General features: G+C 45.3%; 1 protein-coding gene across 5 annotated transcripts in view; it reads right to left on the bottom strand.

Moving 5' to 3' along the window:
* Positions 1 to 20,088, bottom strand: part of FRY (FRY microtubule binding protein) — a 364,922-nt gene that overhangs the window by 60,404 nt on the left and 284,430 nt on the right. For all 5 annotated transcript variants that reach the window (XM_080941189.1, XM_080941185.1, XM_080941186.1 and 2 more), the window contains 10 exons: positions 16,005 to 16,261; positions 14,779 to 14,925; positions 12,600 to 12,768; positions 11,263 to 11,353; positions 7,014 to 7,096; positions 6,120 to 6,270; positions 5,378 to 5,481; positions 4,219 to 4,404; positions 2,742 to 2,940; positions 178 to 299 (listed from right to left, as the gene is read on the bottom strand). In XM_080941189.1, coding sequence (XP_080797315.1) covers positions 178 to 299; positions 2,742 to 2,940; positions 4,219 to 4,404; positions 5,378 to 5,481; positions 6,120 to 6,270; positions 7,014 to 7,096; positions 11,263 to 11,353; positions 12,600 to 12,768; positions 14,779 to 14,925; positions 16,005 to 16,261 — 1,509 coding nt within the window. The remainder of the gene's footprint in view (positions 1 to 177; positions 300 to 2,741; positions 2,941 to 4,218; positions 4,405 to 5,377; positions 5,482 to 6,119; positions 6,271 to 7,013; positions 7,097 to 11,262; positions 11,354 to 12,599; positions 12,769 to 14,778; positions 14,926 to 16,004; positions 16,262 to 20,088) is intronic.

Here is a 20,088-nt window from a genome sequence, read left to right as displayed (position 1 = left end):
ATAGTTATTATTATTATTTTTTTTTGGTGGGGCTCCAGAGGCCTTTTTGATATGTTTGGTTGTGGACAAAAAGTAATAACTCGTATTGCTGTAAATTGAAGTTTGGAAATGTTCGATGTGTTGTCATGATGGAGTGAGCTCCACAAGAGATGAATGCTGGCGGACAGGATAAGGTACCTGATTTGGAATCCTTAAATACAGATACAACGTGACGCAGGAAGTTGGAAAGCTGCTCAGCACTCTTGGAGTTCTGGTTTTTGGGTGTGATGTCTTCGTGGCACCAAAGTGGCCCGAATGCTCTAAAACAAAACATACCGATGTTAAACACATGGCTTCCATATTGTGTTAAAAGACACACAGGGGGTTCTAACTCACAAGATAAAGTGTATTTCAGTTTAAATTAGATTATTATTTTAAGTTATGTTTAGGTGTGTGTATCTGTGTGTGGGTGTGTACCATGCATGCAGTGCTTACAGAGGCCAGAAGAGGGCATCAGATCCTCCTGGAGATGGACTTACAGATGGTTGTGAGCCACCTAATTTTGGTGATGAGAACTGAACCTGGGTCTTTTGGATGAGCAGCAGTGCTTTTAACCACTGAGCCATCTCTCCAGCCACATATATAATTCATTGAGTACATTCGTTGTGATGGTTTGTATATGCTCGCTTCGGGGAGTGGCACTATTAGAGGGTGTGGCCCTGTATAGTAGGTGTGACCTATTGGAGTAGATATGTCACTGTGGGTGTGGGCTTTGTCCTAGCTCCCTGGAAGCCAGTTTTTCACTAGCAGCCTTCAGATGAAGATGTAGAACGCTCAGCTCCTCCTGTACCATGCCTGCCTGGATGCTGCCATGCTCCCACCTTGATGATAACGGACTGAACTTCTAAACCTGTAAGCCAGCCCCAATTAAATGTTGTCCTTATAAGGCTTGCCTTGGTCATGGTGTCTGTTCACAGCAGTAAAACCCTAACTAAGACATTCATATACATTTTATAATATATTGAAATATATAATACATTAATATTAACATATATTATAATAGCTAATGTAACATATTATTAAAATATACACTTATAAATATATTTAAACTTTAGTAGCTTTAGTAATTAACAAAAGAAACATATTAAAACTTCTGTATTTATTCAAAAATAACTGGTCTGTGGGAACTTGCTTTTGATGTTTTTTTCAATTAGTTAGCATTAATTAATTATCATGCATGTTGATGACATGGGTTCTGTGGGTTCACATGCCACAGGGGATGTGTAGAGGTCAGCATACAACTTTGTGGACTGTTCTTACTTTCCACCTTTATGGGGATCCCAGGGATTGAACTCGTGTTGCGAGACCTTCCAGGCAAGTGCCTTCACCTGCTGAACCATCTCAACAGCCCTACCACCGAAATTTTAAACTTCTTTACAACAATCAAAATCTCTTGTTTCAGGCCAGCAAGAGGGCTCAACAAGTAAGGCGTGTGCTTCCAAGACCGAGGATCTGAGTTCAATCCCCGCGACTTATATATGATGGGAGAAGAGAACTGACTCTGGCTAGTTGTCCTCAACTTGTACCTTCCCCACCAATCAATCAGTCAACCAATCAATCAATAAATGTAAAATCTATAAAAAATGGTGCAAAATAAAAGCATGGTGCTTGGCATACTGTAGGTGCTACATTTTGTTTGGGAAATGACATAAAATATCCAACTTTGCCAATATGAAAAGTTTATTTTGGTGTTTGGAATCACATTACCAAGGTGTGAGATTCCATGGAACTAACAGTACATGGCTTCTATTTTCTAAACTTGTGTTTGATCAGTAAGGATGGGCTGGAGCGGCTGGAGCTGTGGCTCAGTGGTTAGAGCACTGGCTGCTCTCCCAGAGGACCTGGGTTCAATTCCTAGAACCTACATGGTGGCTCATAGCCACCGGTAACTCCAGTCCCAGGGGATCTGATGCCCTCTTCTGTCTTCATTGGTACTGTGCATGCATTGTACTCACATGTGCATGCAGGTAAAACACTCATACACACATACAACTTTAAAAAACTTTAAAAGAGTGGGGTGGAGTCAGGTGAGGTGACTACCACCATGTGGTACTGTCGGACTCCTAAGTGGCAGCTGTGAGTATTGTTGAGAGATGTGAGCCTAATATGTAAAACTGAAGGCCCCAGAAAGGACAGCATGGCCCTGCGGGTTTTTATACAACACTAGCTCCCAGGGCACCTGCAGTTCTGAAGCCTTACTGATTAATGTGGAGACTCAGAAGACCTGGAAAACAGGGCCATCTGTAGTTTCCCTCAAGTCTGACCACACTGGGTTCTTTCCCCATTGTGCTTCCCATCGTTTCTGGCTTCTGACTCTGGAGCGAGTGAGCCATGATCTCCGAGCAGGCACCCTGGGTTGACTGTGGCTAATATCAGTGGTCTTCACAGTCCTGCGCTAACTCTCAGAGCACACAGAAGCATCTGCGGTTGATGGAAGCCTGTCTCACCGTGTCAGGGCATTACTGCCTGCTACACCATCTCACCATTTGGTGCCAAATCTCCCTGCCGACCCATCCTCCCATCGATGGGTCACGCGGCACCTTTTCCAGCATCTGCCCTTGACTCTGGCCAGTATCAATCGGGAGGAAATAGGACTCCTACCAAACAGCAAGATCAATTTCCTAGCTGTGTGGTTTAAAGGGCTGGCGATTTTTTTTTTTTTTCAACAGAGCATCCTGGAGCAGCACCCTCCCCGCCATTACCTGGTTGTCAGAAACTCAATGAGCTTGTTGGCCTTCTCGTCCGTTTCAGCGGCTGCGTCGACGTCTTCCACCTCCTGGGTCATCTGTGGGAGATTCCCACTGCTGCCTCCCAGACTGATGCTGGAGGAAGTGGAGCTGGAGCTCAGGCCCGAGTCGGGTACTGGGGACGACTGGTCCTCTCTCAGGAAGTCAAAGCCACCTAGTGGGGGGAGAAGGCAAAGGAAGGATGGGCTAGGGTGCCAGCAAGCCTGGAGGGGGGTATGAATGAGGGAGATACTAAAGAACACTTGAAGTGGACTGTGGCTGTGAGGCTATGTGGTTATGACCGATAACGATCTTTTTTTTGGGGGGGGGGTTTAAAGATGGTTTCTCTGTGTAGCCTTAACTGTCCTAGACCTGGCTGACCTCACACTCACAGAAATCCACCTGCCTCTGCCTCCTGAGTGCTGGGACTAAAGGTGTGCACCATCACTGCCTGGTACAATCATTTCTCTTTGCTTATGGCCTCAGATGCACTGCTGTGCACACCACTGTGTATCTGATATTATGCGGAGATACGCTGCATCTCCTTGGGGTTTGGCTAGATGTCACGGCAAAGGGGAGGTACATGTAGATTTTACGCATACACTGGCCTGACCAGCAAACAGCCCAACTACCAAAGGTCCGTCCCCAACTGTACTGTCAGCAAATGAGTCCCAAGTATTGGACAATTTAAACATCTAAAATGACTCCTTTAAGAAATAATACTCAATGGCCACCAGTAAGTTATAGTTAATGTTTTTAAGTAAATGTGGTTATGAGCTTGATTAAGTGTGCATCTAATATGTGTGTGTGCACATATGTACATGTGAACAGACATGTTTACATAAACACACACACACTCATATAATTTGGTACTTGGGATTAGACCCAGGGCCTCATGCATGCTAAGTGCACATTTTGTTACATATTCTACACCCTAACCCTATATTAGCATATTTTAATGAGCTACATCACATGGTATTCCAAGACCCATAAGACAATACTGTTCTCTTCATTCTATATTTATTTAACACTGAATATCTCTAGTTATGTTGTGGTTTAAAGATGTATACATCCAACTACCTTCCTTTTCTCTATTTTTTTTTAAATTGTGTTCTATCAGATTTCATTTATATCTAAATATATTGAGTTCTAAAACATAGACTCAATAAAGCAAAAACCCCTCTAGGGTTCTGCTCGGGCAGGGTCAGGGGTCACAGTCGCCTTATTCCACAACTTTATCCTTCCAGGTCAATACATCGATAGGAACATACTCCCTGGGGGCAGCAGAGTTATGAAAAATGCACTATAAACTACCCAACCATGAAAAGGCGTTTTGGACGCATGTTACATGGAGCAGGGTGTTGTTTTATCATGCAAAGTCAAACACAAGGGAAGTGCGTGTGAACTTCATGGCTTCCTGTGCTCACTTCCCCACTGGGGACAGTTTTCTTACCCGTGTAGAGGTACTCAGGCTGGTAAGCTGGCTGCATGGTTAGTGTCTTCGCTTCCCCCATCTCACGGGTCTGCAGGAGCACAGAGGCAACTGCGTGAAAGTTGCTGTTGCAAGAGAGGGCGATGAGGAGGTGAAGGAGCAGCTTCTTGCTGTGCTCGAAGACTTCCGGCCGGTAATGGTCCAAACCTGGAACAGAGGGCACCATCTCCTAACGTAAACAACCGCTAACGCTCGTGGAGAGTCTGTGGCTAGGAAGACTCCAGGATGCTGGGAGACGTCAAGTTTGAAGAGTGGCTAGTTGTCTTTGTCATTGTTAGTCTTTGGGTTACCAACATAAAGAAGTTGGACTTAAGGAAAAATAAGATGATTTATGATTTAAATGAAGTGTTTGTGTTAAACAGGTGGCTTTTTCTTGACCTCTCTGTGGGTTTAATGTGGTTCATCCTTTTTCCTGATGCATTCTTCCCCGGTCTGCTATTAAAGTGGTTCTGATGTTCTTGCTTGTTTGTTTACTAAAAACACATCTTTGTGAGCTCTGTCTTGCTTGGAAGTGCAGGCTGGTTTTGAGGTTGAGACTCTCGATCAGCCACTGAGTGCTGGGATCACGGATATGTGCCAACACGCCAGGCTCTGATGTTCTAGATGGTTCCATTCCACTTCTTGCCTGACACTTGGACATCTCAAGCTAGCTGCTAAGCCTGCCACATCCCCTGTGCTGTTATTTCTCTTTGCTTTGATAAGGCTTTCTGTCTGTTTCCTCGGCCAATGGCCCTTTAAATAAGCCCACCGTATTTTGGGTATCTTTAAAGATGCATCATTTATATGATCAGATTACAGAAATGTCAGTTTTACCCTATGACTGGTCACCTGGAACATTACATATCACAGAAATTAATACAGAACGGAAACAAGAAAGGAAAAGACTCAGTTCAGAACTTAGTGTAAGCTATGTGAAATGAGGCACATGTCTATGGGACAGGGTCTCCCTGTGTACCCTGCTGTCCTGGAACTCTGTAGACTAGGCTGGTCTCGAACTTACAGAGCTTGGCCTGCCTCTGCTTCCGGAGCACTGGGATTAAAGATGTTCACCAGCACTGCCCCGGCCTTTGCATGCTTATTATCCTGTTGGCTAGAACCCCCCTCTTAGACCCAGTCTTACCTAAGAAGACAGCATGAAGTAACAGTGGGAGATGAAGGGCCCAGTCTTCTCTCACACTGTGATCCACCACCATCTCCGTCATAAAAATCACAGCAATGTTACACCTGACCAAGGGAATAGAAAAAATGAACATACATGTCTACAGAAGATGAAAATACACCAGCAGGACAAGTCTCAGTTCAGTGCCTCGAAGGATCACTGAAAACTGATAAAACATACTTATTCGAGGGAGATAGAATCTTTAAAAGCTTTATTTATTTTTACTCTGTGAAAGAGTGCCTAAATGCGTACCACATGCATGCAGTACCCATAGAGGCCAGAAGGGGGCACTGGGTCTCCATAACAGGAGTTACAGGTGGTTGTCAGCTGCCTGGTGGGTGCTGGCCATGGAACCCAGGTCCTCTGAAAGAAGCCATCTCTCCAGCTCCCCAGAGATGACACAGAGCCCCACTACAGGAAACATCCACCAACTTTATCACAGAACAGTGAATATTCTAGCAACAAGAACTGAAGAAAAAGAAGTCAAGGTCGAGTCCATCCCTTTGCGTTACATGCAGTCTAACAAGCAGCAGTGGATTAGTCTCACAATTACGTAAGTTCAGAGGCTGAGATTTCACTAAACTGCTAATATTCTAGGAGCTGGTCAGCCAGGTCACACGGATTTAAAAAAGGACTTCCTTTAGTGAGGGCAGGTGACAGTCACTGTCTCACTGGCTCCCATCTCCCTCTGAGTGCTACTCACCTGTGCAGCGGCCCCCTTGGGGTGATGGTCTCTGGGAGGTAGTCAACCAAGGGGGCCCAGCATCCTCCAGTGCATGGCATGGGGAGGGGCTGTGGCTGCTTGGACTCGGTAATGCTTAACAACCAGCCCGTGTAGGGAGAGATGGGATCATCTGGAGGGTGAGAAGGACACAGCTGCTTTATTTTCTGGGGAAAAACACTCACGTTTACCGTAGATGGCATTTTTTTTAATGCAACGATTCTATTTAAAGTCATTGTCTGTGTTTTTGCTATTTATTGTCTACTTTTTTTTTTTTTTTTTTTTAAAAACCAATTCTTTAAGAAAGTTACACAACACAGACCCAGGTTGTTGGAGTGTCCTTTGTTTCCTGGATTTCCTTAACTCCTAAACAACTTACATTTATACTGATTGTGTCTACAGAAGCTGTCTGTCCCCCACCCCTGAAAAGCTACAAGTGCATTGACATTTCTGGCTTACCCAGCTGCCTGTGGCTTAATGAAATTCCTGTAGGAAGCCATCTCCCAGCGTAGCAAGGGTTTCTGAGACTATGTCATGGGAAGTTTCAATAGGAGGTCATATCCCACCCTCAAACTCTAGATGATCCCTTGTAGCTGGAGTTGCAGACTAGCTGTGAGGCCCCACGTGGGTGCTGGGAACCAAACCTGGGTCCTCTATAAGAGCAGACAGGGCTCTTCACTGCTGAGCTATCTCTCCAGCCCCCAAATTTTTTTCAGAGAGATAACTTCTTCCTAGGCATTCTCCAGCTTAGCACCACCACGGACAGCAGCGAGATCCCAGACACACAGGACCGGTTAGGCTCTTCGGCCTTTAATTATAAAGACCTTTCAAGTGCTATATGCAGCTGGCTGGAACCCCACAGCCTCTGGTACTCACTTTTATCCTCATCATATGACCCTCCAGAGCTGTTGCTGTATCTTGACTCCAGGCGAGTGTGGGCTCGGATCACATTGCTAAACCTTCAAAAACAAAACACAGCCGTGAAGCGGTGTCCTGTGTGAACACGCTGTTGCCCAAGAGCAGATTTGACAGGTTAGTGGTTGGATTTTCTGTTTCCAGGGGTGGGGTTCTAATGATGGTGTTTTCTTTTTTCCTTTTTCCGCCTTCATCTTTTTCTTTGGATGAGGGTCTCACTATGTAGCTCTGGCTGGCCTGGAACCCCACACAGACCAGGTTGGCCTCAAACTCACAGAGACCCACTTCCTTCTACCTCCTAAGTTCTGGGATTACACGCCAATGTCATCTGAGTTGCTATGTTTTTCTTAAAGAACAATGACAGCGATTATACCTGAAACATCTCCTTTTTCAGTCGGGAGGGCCAGCCTAAGTCAAAGTCCAAACTTTGAGAGAATCACAAGACTTTAGGATAGTACTGTGCTCCAGATGTGCTAACATCTGCTTGGGAATGAAGTTGAGCATGATTTTAAATGGCCCCGCTCCCTTATTCACCGAGCACGGGACAGGCTCAGGGGTCAGCCAGACCTGCTCAGTGACAAGTGGAAGCAGGAAGAGGCAGAGATACACAGACTCTCAGGAGACGTGATCGTTGGGGGATGATGTAATCATATAATTGCGAGGACTTTTCCCTCTGTCTCTCTTATGGTTTGCTCGATTTCAAGAAAAGAGCTGGGCTACACCGATGTCAGATGCATGGCCTCATTTTCATTAATTTGTCTCTCATTTTTGACATGTCTTATTTACTTTACAAATAGGGAAACTGAGGCTGAAGGGGGTTAAACAACGTGTCTGGTGTCAACCTTCAGGAGGTGATAGTGTATGGATAAAGTGCTGTGATACTTGAGTGGGCAAAAACACAATTTAAGACTGAGTGGATGTCTGAGGTGACAGAAACCCTGTGGCTTCTCTTCTGACCTGAAATATCAGAATATTGCCATGTGTCTGGTAAACATGTACGATTACTATGTGTGACTCAGCCCAGTTCTATGGCTGTGACCAAGAGATTTTTCCTGAGAACCCCAAAGGTGACTGAAGAAAATAAATAGTAGAAAACATTTTATGCCTTCCTAAAGTATATTTTAAATTTTTTATGGGTTTGTGTGTTTTGCCTACATGTATCTATGTGTGCCATGCATACATGCAGTACCCCTGGAAGCCAGAAGAGGGCACTGTATCCCCTGGAACTGGAGTTACAGATAGTTGTGAGCTGCAATGTAGGTGCTGGGGATTGAATGCGGGTTGTGTTCTTAACCACTGAGCCAGCCCACCCCCAGCCCAGTTTTATGCTTTTATCATGTTATTATTATGCTCTGACTAAGATCTGTAAGATGCCTTGCTCTTGGGTGCCTGAAGCATTTAAAATAGTTCATGTTCATCATTCTAACACAGTGGTGTGGCTCGGGGGAAATATGGAAAAATGGTGTGTTTATATTAATTTTACAGTGCTAGGAATGGAGCCCAGGCTCAAGTTGGTATATATACTCAGTTTACATAAAAGATACACAGGGATGGAACCCACGTCTTTATATGTATTTCTATATATTTTAAAGGGCCAAGGCTATGCAGACATCAGAAAATTCTCAAGCCAACATAGATGTTTCCTTATTCTATTGACCAGGCCAGATGACAACAGAGCAAGCTTTTGTTTCCTGTGGGACGGCGGGTATTGTAGGATTTAGATGCCTTCGCAAGGATTTGGAGTGTCTTGGTATCACAGTCTTTGGCTGTGATAAAGATTGAGACCCAAAGCAACTTGAGGAGGAGAGAGTTTGGCTTAGATATCCTGGGTCACACTCCATCACCGAGGGGAAGAAACTCGAGGCAGGCACCTGGAGGCAGGAACTGGCAGAGGCCATGAAGGGATGCTGCTTACTGGCTTGCTCTCCATGGCTTGCTCAGCCTGCTTTCTTATAGAACCCAGGACTACTTGCCTAAGGGTGGTGCCACCCATAGTGGGCTGGGCCCTCCCACAGCAATAGTTAATCAAGAAGGCACATTCTCAGTTGAGATTCTCTCTTCCCAAACAGCTCTAGTTTATGTCAAGTTGTTAAAAAAAAAACAATCAGCACACGGAGGAACAGTAAGGCTTTAGGAAAAGAAACAGATGTGCCAGGAAAGCGCAACTATGTTGAGGTGCCATGTCACAAAGTTGCATCAGGGCTTTGTATTGGCTGAGTGGTCACAATGCAGCACACAACAGGGCCTGGCTTTATTCATTTCTCAGGTATCTGAGGAAGTTAATTTTTCTCCTCAGCCTCTTGCTCATTTATAGTCATCAGTAACTCAGTAACTTCAGCCATTTTCTCCTGTCCTATCTTTTGGGTCACCGCTTTGTGGCTCTATAGAACAGGTCACACACACACACACACACACACACACACACACACACACACACACACACACTTCGTACAGGTCGGGGTACAGGGCAGTTTAAGCCACACCGGAATATCTGATGGTAGATAAACGCTAACCACCATCTTTCCCCGAGGCTCCTTAATCACATTTGTACTAAAAATGCTATGCTCTAAATAGCATGTGCTGAGCCTAAACATCATCTGGCAAGAGATAATAAAAGCAGGCTGATGAAAGGATCCCACATCTGGGGGTGGGGGTGGGGAGCATGGCACCTGTGGCCACTGATGAACTGTGGTGCATAGTGAGTGGTGAAACTGCTCAGGACATGGGGACTTGGGGACCGTCATCATATGCTAGATGGTATTCTTTGCATCTCTTTGATGAGACAGATCGAAAGGGGTCTTATGTAAGGGTTATGAAACCAAAACCAAGCGGAAACAAATCCATTTGAGACAGGAGAAGGTTGGAACTGTAACACAGCCTTAAGCTCATGGAAGTCCCCTGCCTCAGCTTCCCAAGGACTTCGATTACAACATATTCCAGGAACAATCTCTCTACAAGTGTTACTTCATCTGTATCTTACACAGATAACTGTCTTCTCAGTGCTAAGGGCCATAGCAAAAATCTCCACACAGGACAAAAAAAGACTCTGTAATGAGATGTTAAAATATAGAAATAGGGTGGCTTTCTAGCTGGAGGAAAAGGAGGATGGAAAACCCAGTCTACAAAATACGTGATTGAGAATTACAGAGTAGAGTCAGAGGATGGCTCAGTGGTCCTCCAGAGGACCTCAGTTTGACCCTTAGCACCCACAAGGCAGCTCACAACCACCTAAAACTCCAGTTCCAGGGGATCGGATGCCCTCTTCTGGCCTCTGCAGGTACCAGACACACATGTGGTGCACAAACCTATGCGCAGGCAAAACAACATACACATAGAATGAAAGAAAGTAAAACAAACAAACAAACCCGAGTCTCTTTATCTCCCTGTTCTTCACAATGAGAGAGGAGGGAGAGGGAGAGAAGAGAGAGACCAGTCAGAAACATGTGGAGTAGGGGAAGGGGAGAAAGGGAGAAAGAGGTGAGAGGGAGAAGAGGGGCAGAAAGTCAGAGAGAGGAGAGGAAGGGGAGGGGAAGGGCGAGGGGGAGAGGGAGGAAGCTCTCTTTTATAAAACAGTTCCTTTTATAGTAAGCCAGGCATGCCTAGCTGTTGCTAGGTAACTGTTGGGCAGAGTGTAGAAGGAATACCAACACTGTGTACACACGGTACAGATACATGCCTCTACTCCCTTCTCAGCTCCTCTTCCCCCAAACAAACTCTATTCTATTGTATACCTGCCATGTGGCTGGTACCTCTCAGCAAGGGTCAGCTGAGGTATCCCCTCCCGCTACACCATACCGAACACCTCAAAACCTATCCTGGTCTTTATAAAACACATCACACAGTACACATGGAGGCCAGAAGAGGACACTGGATCTTCTGGCACCAGAATTACAGATGGTTGTGAGATGTCATGTGGGTGCTGGTGACAGAACCTGGGTCCTCTGAAGAGCAGATGGCGAGTGACCTTAACCACTGAGCCACCTCTTCAGGCTCCAACCAGTGGTTTTATGCAGCCCAAGTCTAAGTCAGATTCAGGCACCAGAAGAATGCCTTGCTCTCTGCTTTTGTGAAGAGTGCCAGCCTGTGTTCCTAAGCATAAAGACGGGCTTCAGATCCTATGAATTTAGGAACCTGACTCACTCTGGCGGGTGCTTTTGCACAGACTCCTGCCGACTGTTGGAGGGGAATCAAGCCAAATGCACACACCAACCTGTCATCGGATTCTTTCAGTATCTTGCTCTCCTCAGGGTCTGGGAAATTGTCCTGGCCGGCGACTACCGTGTTACTGCTCGAGGTGGTTCCTGCAGAAGGGGTTGGGAGACATCAGGCACAGAGCATGCAGAGGGGGCGAGCTCAGATAGGAAGCAATTCAGGACAGGATTTCCTGTAAAATACTGTACATGACAGTTTTAACATCTTCCCCACAATCGCAGACACCCCGAAGAGCTGCCTCAAAGTCCACAGCATGGAATTCTAGACATCTGTGTTGGTCAAGCCAAATTCCTCCTTCCTCATAAAACAAAGCGATGACATTCTTAGATGTTTCTAGTCTCGGCCTCAGGTCATGACCTTACATGGGGGTGGGGGTTAGACCTGCTGCAGCTGTGAATGACTTACTTTTACTGCCATCCCCAAGACAGGGTCTTGCTACGGAGCCGGGACTGGCCTTCAGTTTATGTCCTGCTTTCCTTTGCTTCCCCAGTATTCATGGGGAAGATATCCAGAATTCATGGGGTCAGAATATTTTAGACTTTAGCTATTTTGGATTTTGTAATATTTATGTAATTATAGAGCTGTCTTAGGGGCAAGGCTCAAGTTTAAGTGTGAAATCAATTTCCGTTTTATGTATCCTTTACACACAATGCCTAAAGGCAATCTTATACGTTTATAAGTATGAGCAAAGTCAGGATGGGAGAAATGGCCCGGCAGTTACGACCCACTTCTGCTCTTGGAGAAGACCTGGGTTTAGATCTCTATACCCACAGGCAGGTCATGACCATCTTTAACTCCCATTCCGGGATCTGATGCCCTCTCCTGGCCTCTGAGGGTACTGCATGTGGACGGTGCACATACACACATGTAGGCAGTATGCACAAAATAAAAACAAATAAATCTCTTAAAAAATAATGAGCAACATTTGTACACATTGAGCTCTCATATCGGGTTATGCCAGTATTCAAAAAAAATTCAGACTTTTGAGCATTTTGGATTTCATGGAATACTCTAGTCAATCCTGGGAGAATGCTACCAAGGAGATTCCATTAAAGTATACAGTAGGTTCAGAACTGAAATTCCTAAGAGACTACAGTGTCCAGGTTAGGATTAGTCTAAGGTAAAATAATGCCCTGTGGCAGGGAAGCCACTGGGCCACTAATTCACGATTATCCTTACAAAGTCACTTGTTAATCCAATTACAACATGCCGAGGGATCTCGGAGACCGATTCCTAAGCAGTCTCTTAAATGATCGCACTCCCAGTAGTAAGGGCCACTCAATCGTGTTCCGTGCGCAGCATGACAGGGTGTGTTCCCAGGTGGCCTGTTCTTACCTGAGGCAGCTGCTGAGGCCTTGCTGCTGGCCGTGAATCGATAAAAGGGTGGGTTGTCACAGTGCTGGACAATGGGGTTCACTGGCTCTGTCTGCTGCAGCTCGAAGAGAAGTTCCTCCATCGTCTGGATGGTGTTATTCCGACACAAGTATATTGCCACCTTTTTAATCTTGGAAAAAGAGAATAAAGGGGGGAGGGGTATACTTTCCATCAGAGTGTTGGGCTGGCACTCCCTCATTGTGGGGCATACAGTCATCTGATACTGCTTGTCTAACAACTGACCTTTGCTATCCTTGGGTGATCTACGTGTTGGGGTTAAAGCCACACTTCACAGCGCCTTCTTGAGTGGCTTAATTTTTAAAAAAAATGAACGTTACTTTCAGTTTGTGAAAGTGAAAGTGTGAAGTGACCTCAGTCAGTTTAAGCCAAAGACACTGCAAGGTTCTATTGGCATCCAGTGGTATAAGACACTTAGATGACAAGAATGATTAAATGCATCTTCTCTAGGAAAATAACTGCTATTTTTATTAAAAAGAGAACACGGTCCCCCCTCCCGCTCCCCATGGTGGTTTGAATGAAAACGGCCCTGTTGGCTCATAGGTTTGATCTCCCCCCCGCCCTTCCCCCCCATGGTAGTTTGAATGAAAATGGCCCTGTTGGCTCATAGGTTTGAAATCTTGGTCATCAGTTGGTAGAACTGTTTGAGAAGGATCAGGAGGTGTGGCATTGTTGGGGGAAGTGTGTCAGTATGGCGAGGCTTTGGGGTTTTCAAAGCCTAGGCCAATCTCTCTCCCTTTCTTCCCGCTGCCCATAAAATTCTCAGCCTCTGCTCTAGCTTCATGCCTGTCTGCTTCCTACCAAGATCACAGACTAACCCCCTAAAATTGTGAGCAAGCCCCCAGCTAAATGTTTTCTTTTAGAAGTGTTGCCTTGGTCACCGTGTCTCTTCACAGCAGAGAATAGTAACCAAGACACTTCCTCTCCTCTTTGTCATCAGAAACAAATTTGTTTTAGCTGTCTGTAAAATTTTTGGTTTTAAAAATGACGACATCAATGTGTCACATGACTGCAGGCCCCGATGTCTAACCTTATGATTATGTGCTATAGCGTGGCTGAAGCAGCTCAGAGCAGCAGGAACTCCCAAACTCCCAAACCATACAGAGAATCTAAGTGAGTCTGTTAGTGTACTGGCTGGTTTTGTGTCAACTTGACACAAGCTGGAGTCATCACAGAGAAAGGAGCCTCAGTTGAGGAAATGCCTCCATGAGATCCAGCTCTAAGGCATTTTCTCAACTAGTGATCAAGGGGGGAGGGCCCAGCCCATTGTGGGTGGAGCCATCCCTGGCCCAGCCCATTGTGGGTGGAGCCATCCCTGGCCCAGCCCATTGTGGGTGGTGCCATCCCTGGGCTGGTCAACCTGGGTTCTATAAGAAAGCAGGCTGAGCAAGCCAGGGGAAGCAAGCCAGTAAGTGACATCCCTCCATGGCCTCTGCATCAGCTCCTGCTTCCTGACCTGCTTTGGTTCCAGTCCTGACTTCCTCTGATGATGAACATCAATGTGGAAGTGTGAGCTGAATAAACCCTTTCCTCCCCAGCTTGCTTCTTGGTCATGATGTTTGTGCAGGAATAGAAACGCTGACTAAGACAGTTAGGAAGGGCTGTTATTCTGCTGATCCAGCATCCTCAAGTGAAAACAGAATATGCCATACTATCTCTGCTTTGCTTTCTCTCCTATCACATAGTTTTGAAAAGAAAAAAAAAACTAACTGGGAACTGGAGAGATGGCTCATTGTTTAGGAGCACTGTCTGTCCTTGTAAAAGATCAGGGTTCAATTCCAGGATGCTCCAGATGACAGCTCAGTATTATAACTTCAGTTCCAGGGGATCTGTCTCCCTCTACTGGCCACTATGAATACTGCATGCACATGGTGCCAGATCTGCTGTATATTTGTTTTATTTCAATAGTGTCATATACAAACCAGAAGATTTTTTTTTTAAGTACTGATTTTTACATTGGACTTTTTTAATACTGGTGATGTTTATAGAGGAAGCTTTGGTAACTGTCAGGAAAATAATCCTCAGTTCACAGGAGTCTGTGTCCAAGAGGCTGGCAGGTCCCCTGACATGGAGTCTGTGCTGGGTGGGGCAGAGCATTCTTGGGAGACTGGGGCGCACTTACGTAGGGCAGAAGGGTGGTGTCGCTGCTGACCCCGCACAGGCTGATGAGGAACTGCAGCGTGACCCTCAGGTTGTTGCTCCATTTTTCATTGTTGGCCAGTGCGTTCCAAGCATTTTCCATTTCTGCTCCTGGGACTTCATCTCCATACTAATTCAGACAAGGTTAAAAGCAGCCTACGTGAGTGTGCGCATAACACACGTTGTTTCGAAGGCTATAATTGTTCGAATTTATGGGGGGGGAATGACCATTTGATAAAAAAAATACCATTTTGGGATGGATGACAACTTATAATACATAAGATTAGTTACATACATACAAGCATTTAAAAAAATGTAGTCCATAATTTTCCCCAAAATATGTGAGATCTATGTGATATGTATATTTTTATGAATGTATGTATCTGGCTATGTATCTATTTATCTATGCATCTATATATGCATATATGTATGCATATACCTATGTATGTACCCATGTACATATGTATCTATGTATGTATGCATGTATGTATGTATGTATGTATCTATCTATCTAAGTATCTATTTATCTAAAATTTGCATCCTCATCCTCTCATTCTTTGACTGCAGTGCAGGACATTTGAACCCTGGGCTCCCTACATTCAACACAAGAATTCTACCCTGACCTACATCCCCAGTCCTCCTCAAAACCATCTTTAAATGCACCAATTATTTTTATTTTCTTACTTCTCACAGCAAATGAGGAAGGGCAGGTTTACCAGCTCCTTCGAAACCAAGCTTACCTGTTTATACAACTACTGTGACTCATAAAATTATTAGATCATATCCCAAACTAGAAAACAGGAATAGAACTCAGATCCTCTGCAAGAGCAACGAAACCAGGAATATATTACCATGAATACAATACTCTTTTTCTTTAACAAATACTGAGTGAGAAGGGGGAAGGAACATCAAGAACATCTTTTCCTTTGGTTTTTTTTTTTTTTTGAAACAGGATCTCATTTAGCCTAGGCTGGGTCTAAGCTCACTATGTAGTTGAGGATGGTCTTGAACTCTAGACTCTCTGTATCACATGGTACATAATTTAAGTACAGAATTCAGTGGCACTAAGTGTCCTGCTGTACACCCATCAGCACCACTCAACGCCTCTGCCGTATCATTTTTATAATAAACATTGTTTTCTTGGGGTTTTGGCAAAGGTTTTGTGAACCCTGGGCTTTCCTGCTGATGGAGCCATACTGTATGAGGTACCTTGGCTGTCATGTACATGAGGTTATTCAGGACCAGAGAGGTGGCTTCCGGAGAGCCCCAGCCATTCCCTTTTAGCCCGTGAGAGGCAGTCACTTCTCCTTCCCGGTCTTTGACCTCATCCTCAGGGCTGCTGGGACTTGACCCCGGGAGGAGGAGTCTGCTGTCGACCAGTTCAATGTTCTGTAGCCATGGCAACAGGTAGGTGAGCATGATCTGCCGTCCATTTGGGTGTGTCGTGGGGAACCTCTGGCTCACCTCTGAAGAGACAGGGCAAAGGACAGTTACAGACTGTTCTCCAAAACAAACTAACTAGGAACATGAGTCTACTGATCCAACAGTGGTTTGCACTTAGGAAAAGGATTGCCCTATATAGTAGCTACCCAGGACAAAAGGCAAGGCTCATCTTCTGTGCAGGAAGGGGACAGGGCAGGCTGCTGAACACGGACTGAGCTGAAAGCATTCATCAGTTCAAGCAGTTAGTGGGAGGAGTAACAGTGTACAAAGTGAAGGACTGGGTGTCTGCGGGATGTGTGTGGAGTCCCAGCTTCACCACATTTGGCTGCATGCACAGCTGTGTGGCCAGCCACTTAAATACCACCACCCACAGCTTCCATCAACTGATCAGGAAACTGAGAGCAACCTCCTATGCTGGGTCTCATACTGCACAGCTGAAAAGGATGGAGGCGTCAGCACACAATGCTGATCAGTGGAAACACAGTGCTTTTTCCTAGCAGGATCCTGAGCAGTGATGGGCAGGGTGACTCTTTCCAGCCTTGTGACTTAGTGTCGCCTATGTGAAGTGATTGTTATAAGTTGAGATGTGGAGCCCCACAGCAATAAGCCCACTTGTCATTTCTCTTTGGCCATAGCCAAGCATGTGGGTGAGCTACTGAGTGCTACCTTTGACTATAAGCTTTGATTCTGAAGGTCAAAGCTCTGTCGCCCTCTTCTGGCCTCTATGAGTACTGCATGCACAAGGTGCACATACACACATGAAGCCAAACACTCATCCACATAAATAAAAACAACCAAATCATTAAAAAAAAAAAATCTAGGTCTGTTGATTTTGTTTCAATAATGTTGTCTGCAAACCAGAGACATTTTTGTTATTACTGATATGATCTTTTACATCTGGCCTCTTTCCTACTGGGGCTGGATTTGAAAACCAGACTGGAGCTAAGAGTGTGAATTGCAAATAACAGGGGGAGCCCCAGGAGGAATGAGCTCTGTCTTGTCACTTTCTCCATGGTGTTTCTGCACTGTTACACTGGCAACAATGTGGCAGTGTATGCTCTGAATGATGCTGTACAGTCAGAAGCTCAGCTGTACAGTCAGAAGCTCAGCTGTACAGTCAGAAGCTCAGCTGTACAGTCAGACACTCAGCTGTACAGTCAGACACTCAGCTGTACAGTCAGAAACTCAGCTGTACAGTCAGAAGCTCAGCTGTACAGTCAGAAGCTCAGCTGTACAGTCAGAAGCTCAGCTGTACAGTCAGAAGCTCAGCTGTACAGTCAGACACTCAGCTGTACAGTCAGAAGCTCAGCTGTACAGTCAGACACTCAGCTGTACAGTCAGAAACTCAGCTGTACAGTCAGAAGCTCAGCTGTACAGTCAGAAGCTCAGCTGTACAGTCAGCAGTGAGGGTCAGTAACACTTGGCTTCTAGCTCTAACAAAGAACCTGTTTTATCTAAAGAGAAATTAGGAAGCATGGTCCTGTGCCTGCACGACTAGCCAGCTTGGGTCATGAGCTCGCTCACGGTGTTCCTGGTTGCTAACAGAACAGGGCAGTAGCCAGAAATTACTCAGCATGACTCCTTGGATGCAGAAACGTTAATTGCTTAGCACTTTTTTCTAAAATTAAAGTTACAATCAGATGGCTTTATGCAGTTGGGCCTTTACATAGGTGGAAAATAAAAGAAAAATTGCTCAATTTTTTTCTTTTAAACAGTGATATTTCTTTTTATTATACTTATTTTATGAATATTTAGCTTGTATGCATATGTGTACGTGTGTATGTATGTATGTGTATGTATGTATGTACCACATACATGCTTGGTGCCCACAGAAATTGCCACAGAGGTTAGAAGAGGGCCTCGCAGGAGTGTGGTCAGTCATGATACACTGTATACGAGTGATATCAAGGAACCCAGGGTGGGTGTGTACCACCAATATTATATGCACGTATATATTTATATATATGTAATAAGAGGTCAAGACTTTTATGGGAGTTGAGGTCTGACAGGAGGATTTGTAGGGGGAGGAGTTCAGATGATATATTACTAATGTTATGAAATTCTCAAAATAATTTTTTGAAATAAAAAAAAGGAGAGTAAAGTTTCTGAGCCTGGAGAAGAGTCTCAGTGACAAATTATACTGACAATAAGTCAGGGGCAAGGGAGAAAGTGACAGGTAACGAAAGGCCCCAAGCCGAGGATCTTGTCAGAGAATGATTTCTGGTTACAAAAATACAAATTTGTTATGGAAGAGGTGTTTATGCTCCACGGGAAAGACCCGTGCTTTAGAGAGAGAGAGGAAAAAAAAATCCAATTCCAGAGAAAGGAACGTTAAAAATACCTGTTCTTAAACAATGCCAAGTTCTAACACACAACACAAGCTCATCTATTACATTTATTGCAAGTTGTGTGCTGGACGGGCGGACCATGAAAACAGGATGGCGGCTGGAGCTGTCAGAGAATGGCTCATAAACGCTGGTTTGTGGAGGTGTTTTTGAAAAGAAAGGAAGACACCACAGATACTGAGTCAATTCTCTGGAAGATACACAGAGAAATTAAATAAAAAGTGGGTGCCGAGGGGATGTCCCCCAGTTTCTTTGGGCGGGACCCAAACATCTTGTCTGGCTGCTTATAAAGTAATTAGGTCATCTGGAGTGACAGGCGATAAAGCCTCACCCCAGGGTCTGGAACAGCACAGACAGTTTAGGAATTCACTAGGGCCTGTTAATGGTTTCAGGTTCTTTTCAAAGCTTCTTCATAAATTATAAAGTGTGTGTGTGGGGGGGGGGGTTGCTTAGAAGAATGTCAGAATGGTTGAATTTCCTTCTCGGGGCTTTGCTGCCTGTCGGCCTGGATTTATCTCCCCTCTCCCTTGCTGTCCGCTGCCCCCCACCCCCACTTTATCAGCCCCCTATCTCAGCTAATAAACTCTTCCATGAATGCTCCTCTTGGGATTGCACCCACCCTTACCCCAGCTCCAGCCCCCTCTCCTTGCAGGCTATCCGACCGCCCCTAGAACCCTGACATTCTGGGATTGCTCGCCTTGGAGGTTGACTATCACCCCTTCCTTCCACATGTTTTTATTTATCTAGGTTTTCATGAAGAAAACTGTTCTCCCGGAGGACTCCCTCATGACTCATAGCCCCAACACTCCCCCAGTCCTCTACTGCCCCTCCCCCTCATTCAAAGGGTTGAGGGTGTCTCTTTCCCTCCATGTTTTGCCATGCCTGACCTCCCGTGCCCACCTCTTGCATTCTGTTCTGTTGGCCTGAGTTCAGCACTGTCTGCTCTGAGACCTACCCCAGAATCCCAGGCTGGCTTTCCATGTCTGCCTTGACCTACGCCCCTGCTTTTTCCCCCGGCACTGGGCTGGGTGGTGGTCACTATCAGTCTACAGGCAGCTCATATGTCTGCGACTTCCCAGCAGCTCTGGCTCCTGCCTCCACTTTCCTCTCTAACTGGGTGACTGTCAGACCCTTATGACGTCATTTCCTCCTTGAGTTAGAGCCGCCCTTTTCAACCAGCGCCCTGTCAAGACTGCCTATGTTCGAATGCATCTTATCCTCTTTCCCAAATGCATGGTGATCTGGCATTTCCTCAGCCTCTTTTAAACTCAGAAGTCTTTCTTTCTTTCTCTCTTTCTTTCTTTCTTTTTCTTTCTTTCTGCATTTCCTCGGCTTCTTTTTAACTCAGCAGTCTTTCTTTTTCTTCCTTCCTTTTTCCTTCCTTTTTCTTCCTTCCTTCTTTTCTCTCTCTCTCTCTCTCTCTCTCTCTCTCTCTCTCTCTCTTTCTCTCTCTCTCTTTCCTTCTTAACTTCCTTTCCTTTCTTTCTTCCTTCCTTCTTTTTTTT

Source organism: Micromys minutus (assembly GCF_963924665.1).
Source record: "Micromys minutus genome assembly, chromosome: 29".
NCBI lineage: Eukaryota > Metazoa > Chordata > Mammalia > Rodentia > Muridae > Micromys > Micromys minutus.
This window is presented reverse-complemented; position numbering and strand designations above follow the sequence as displayed.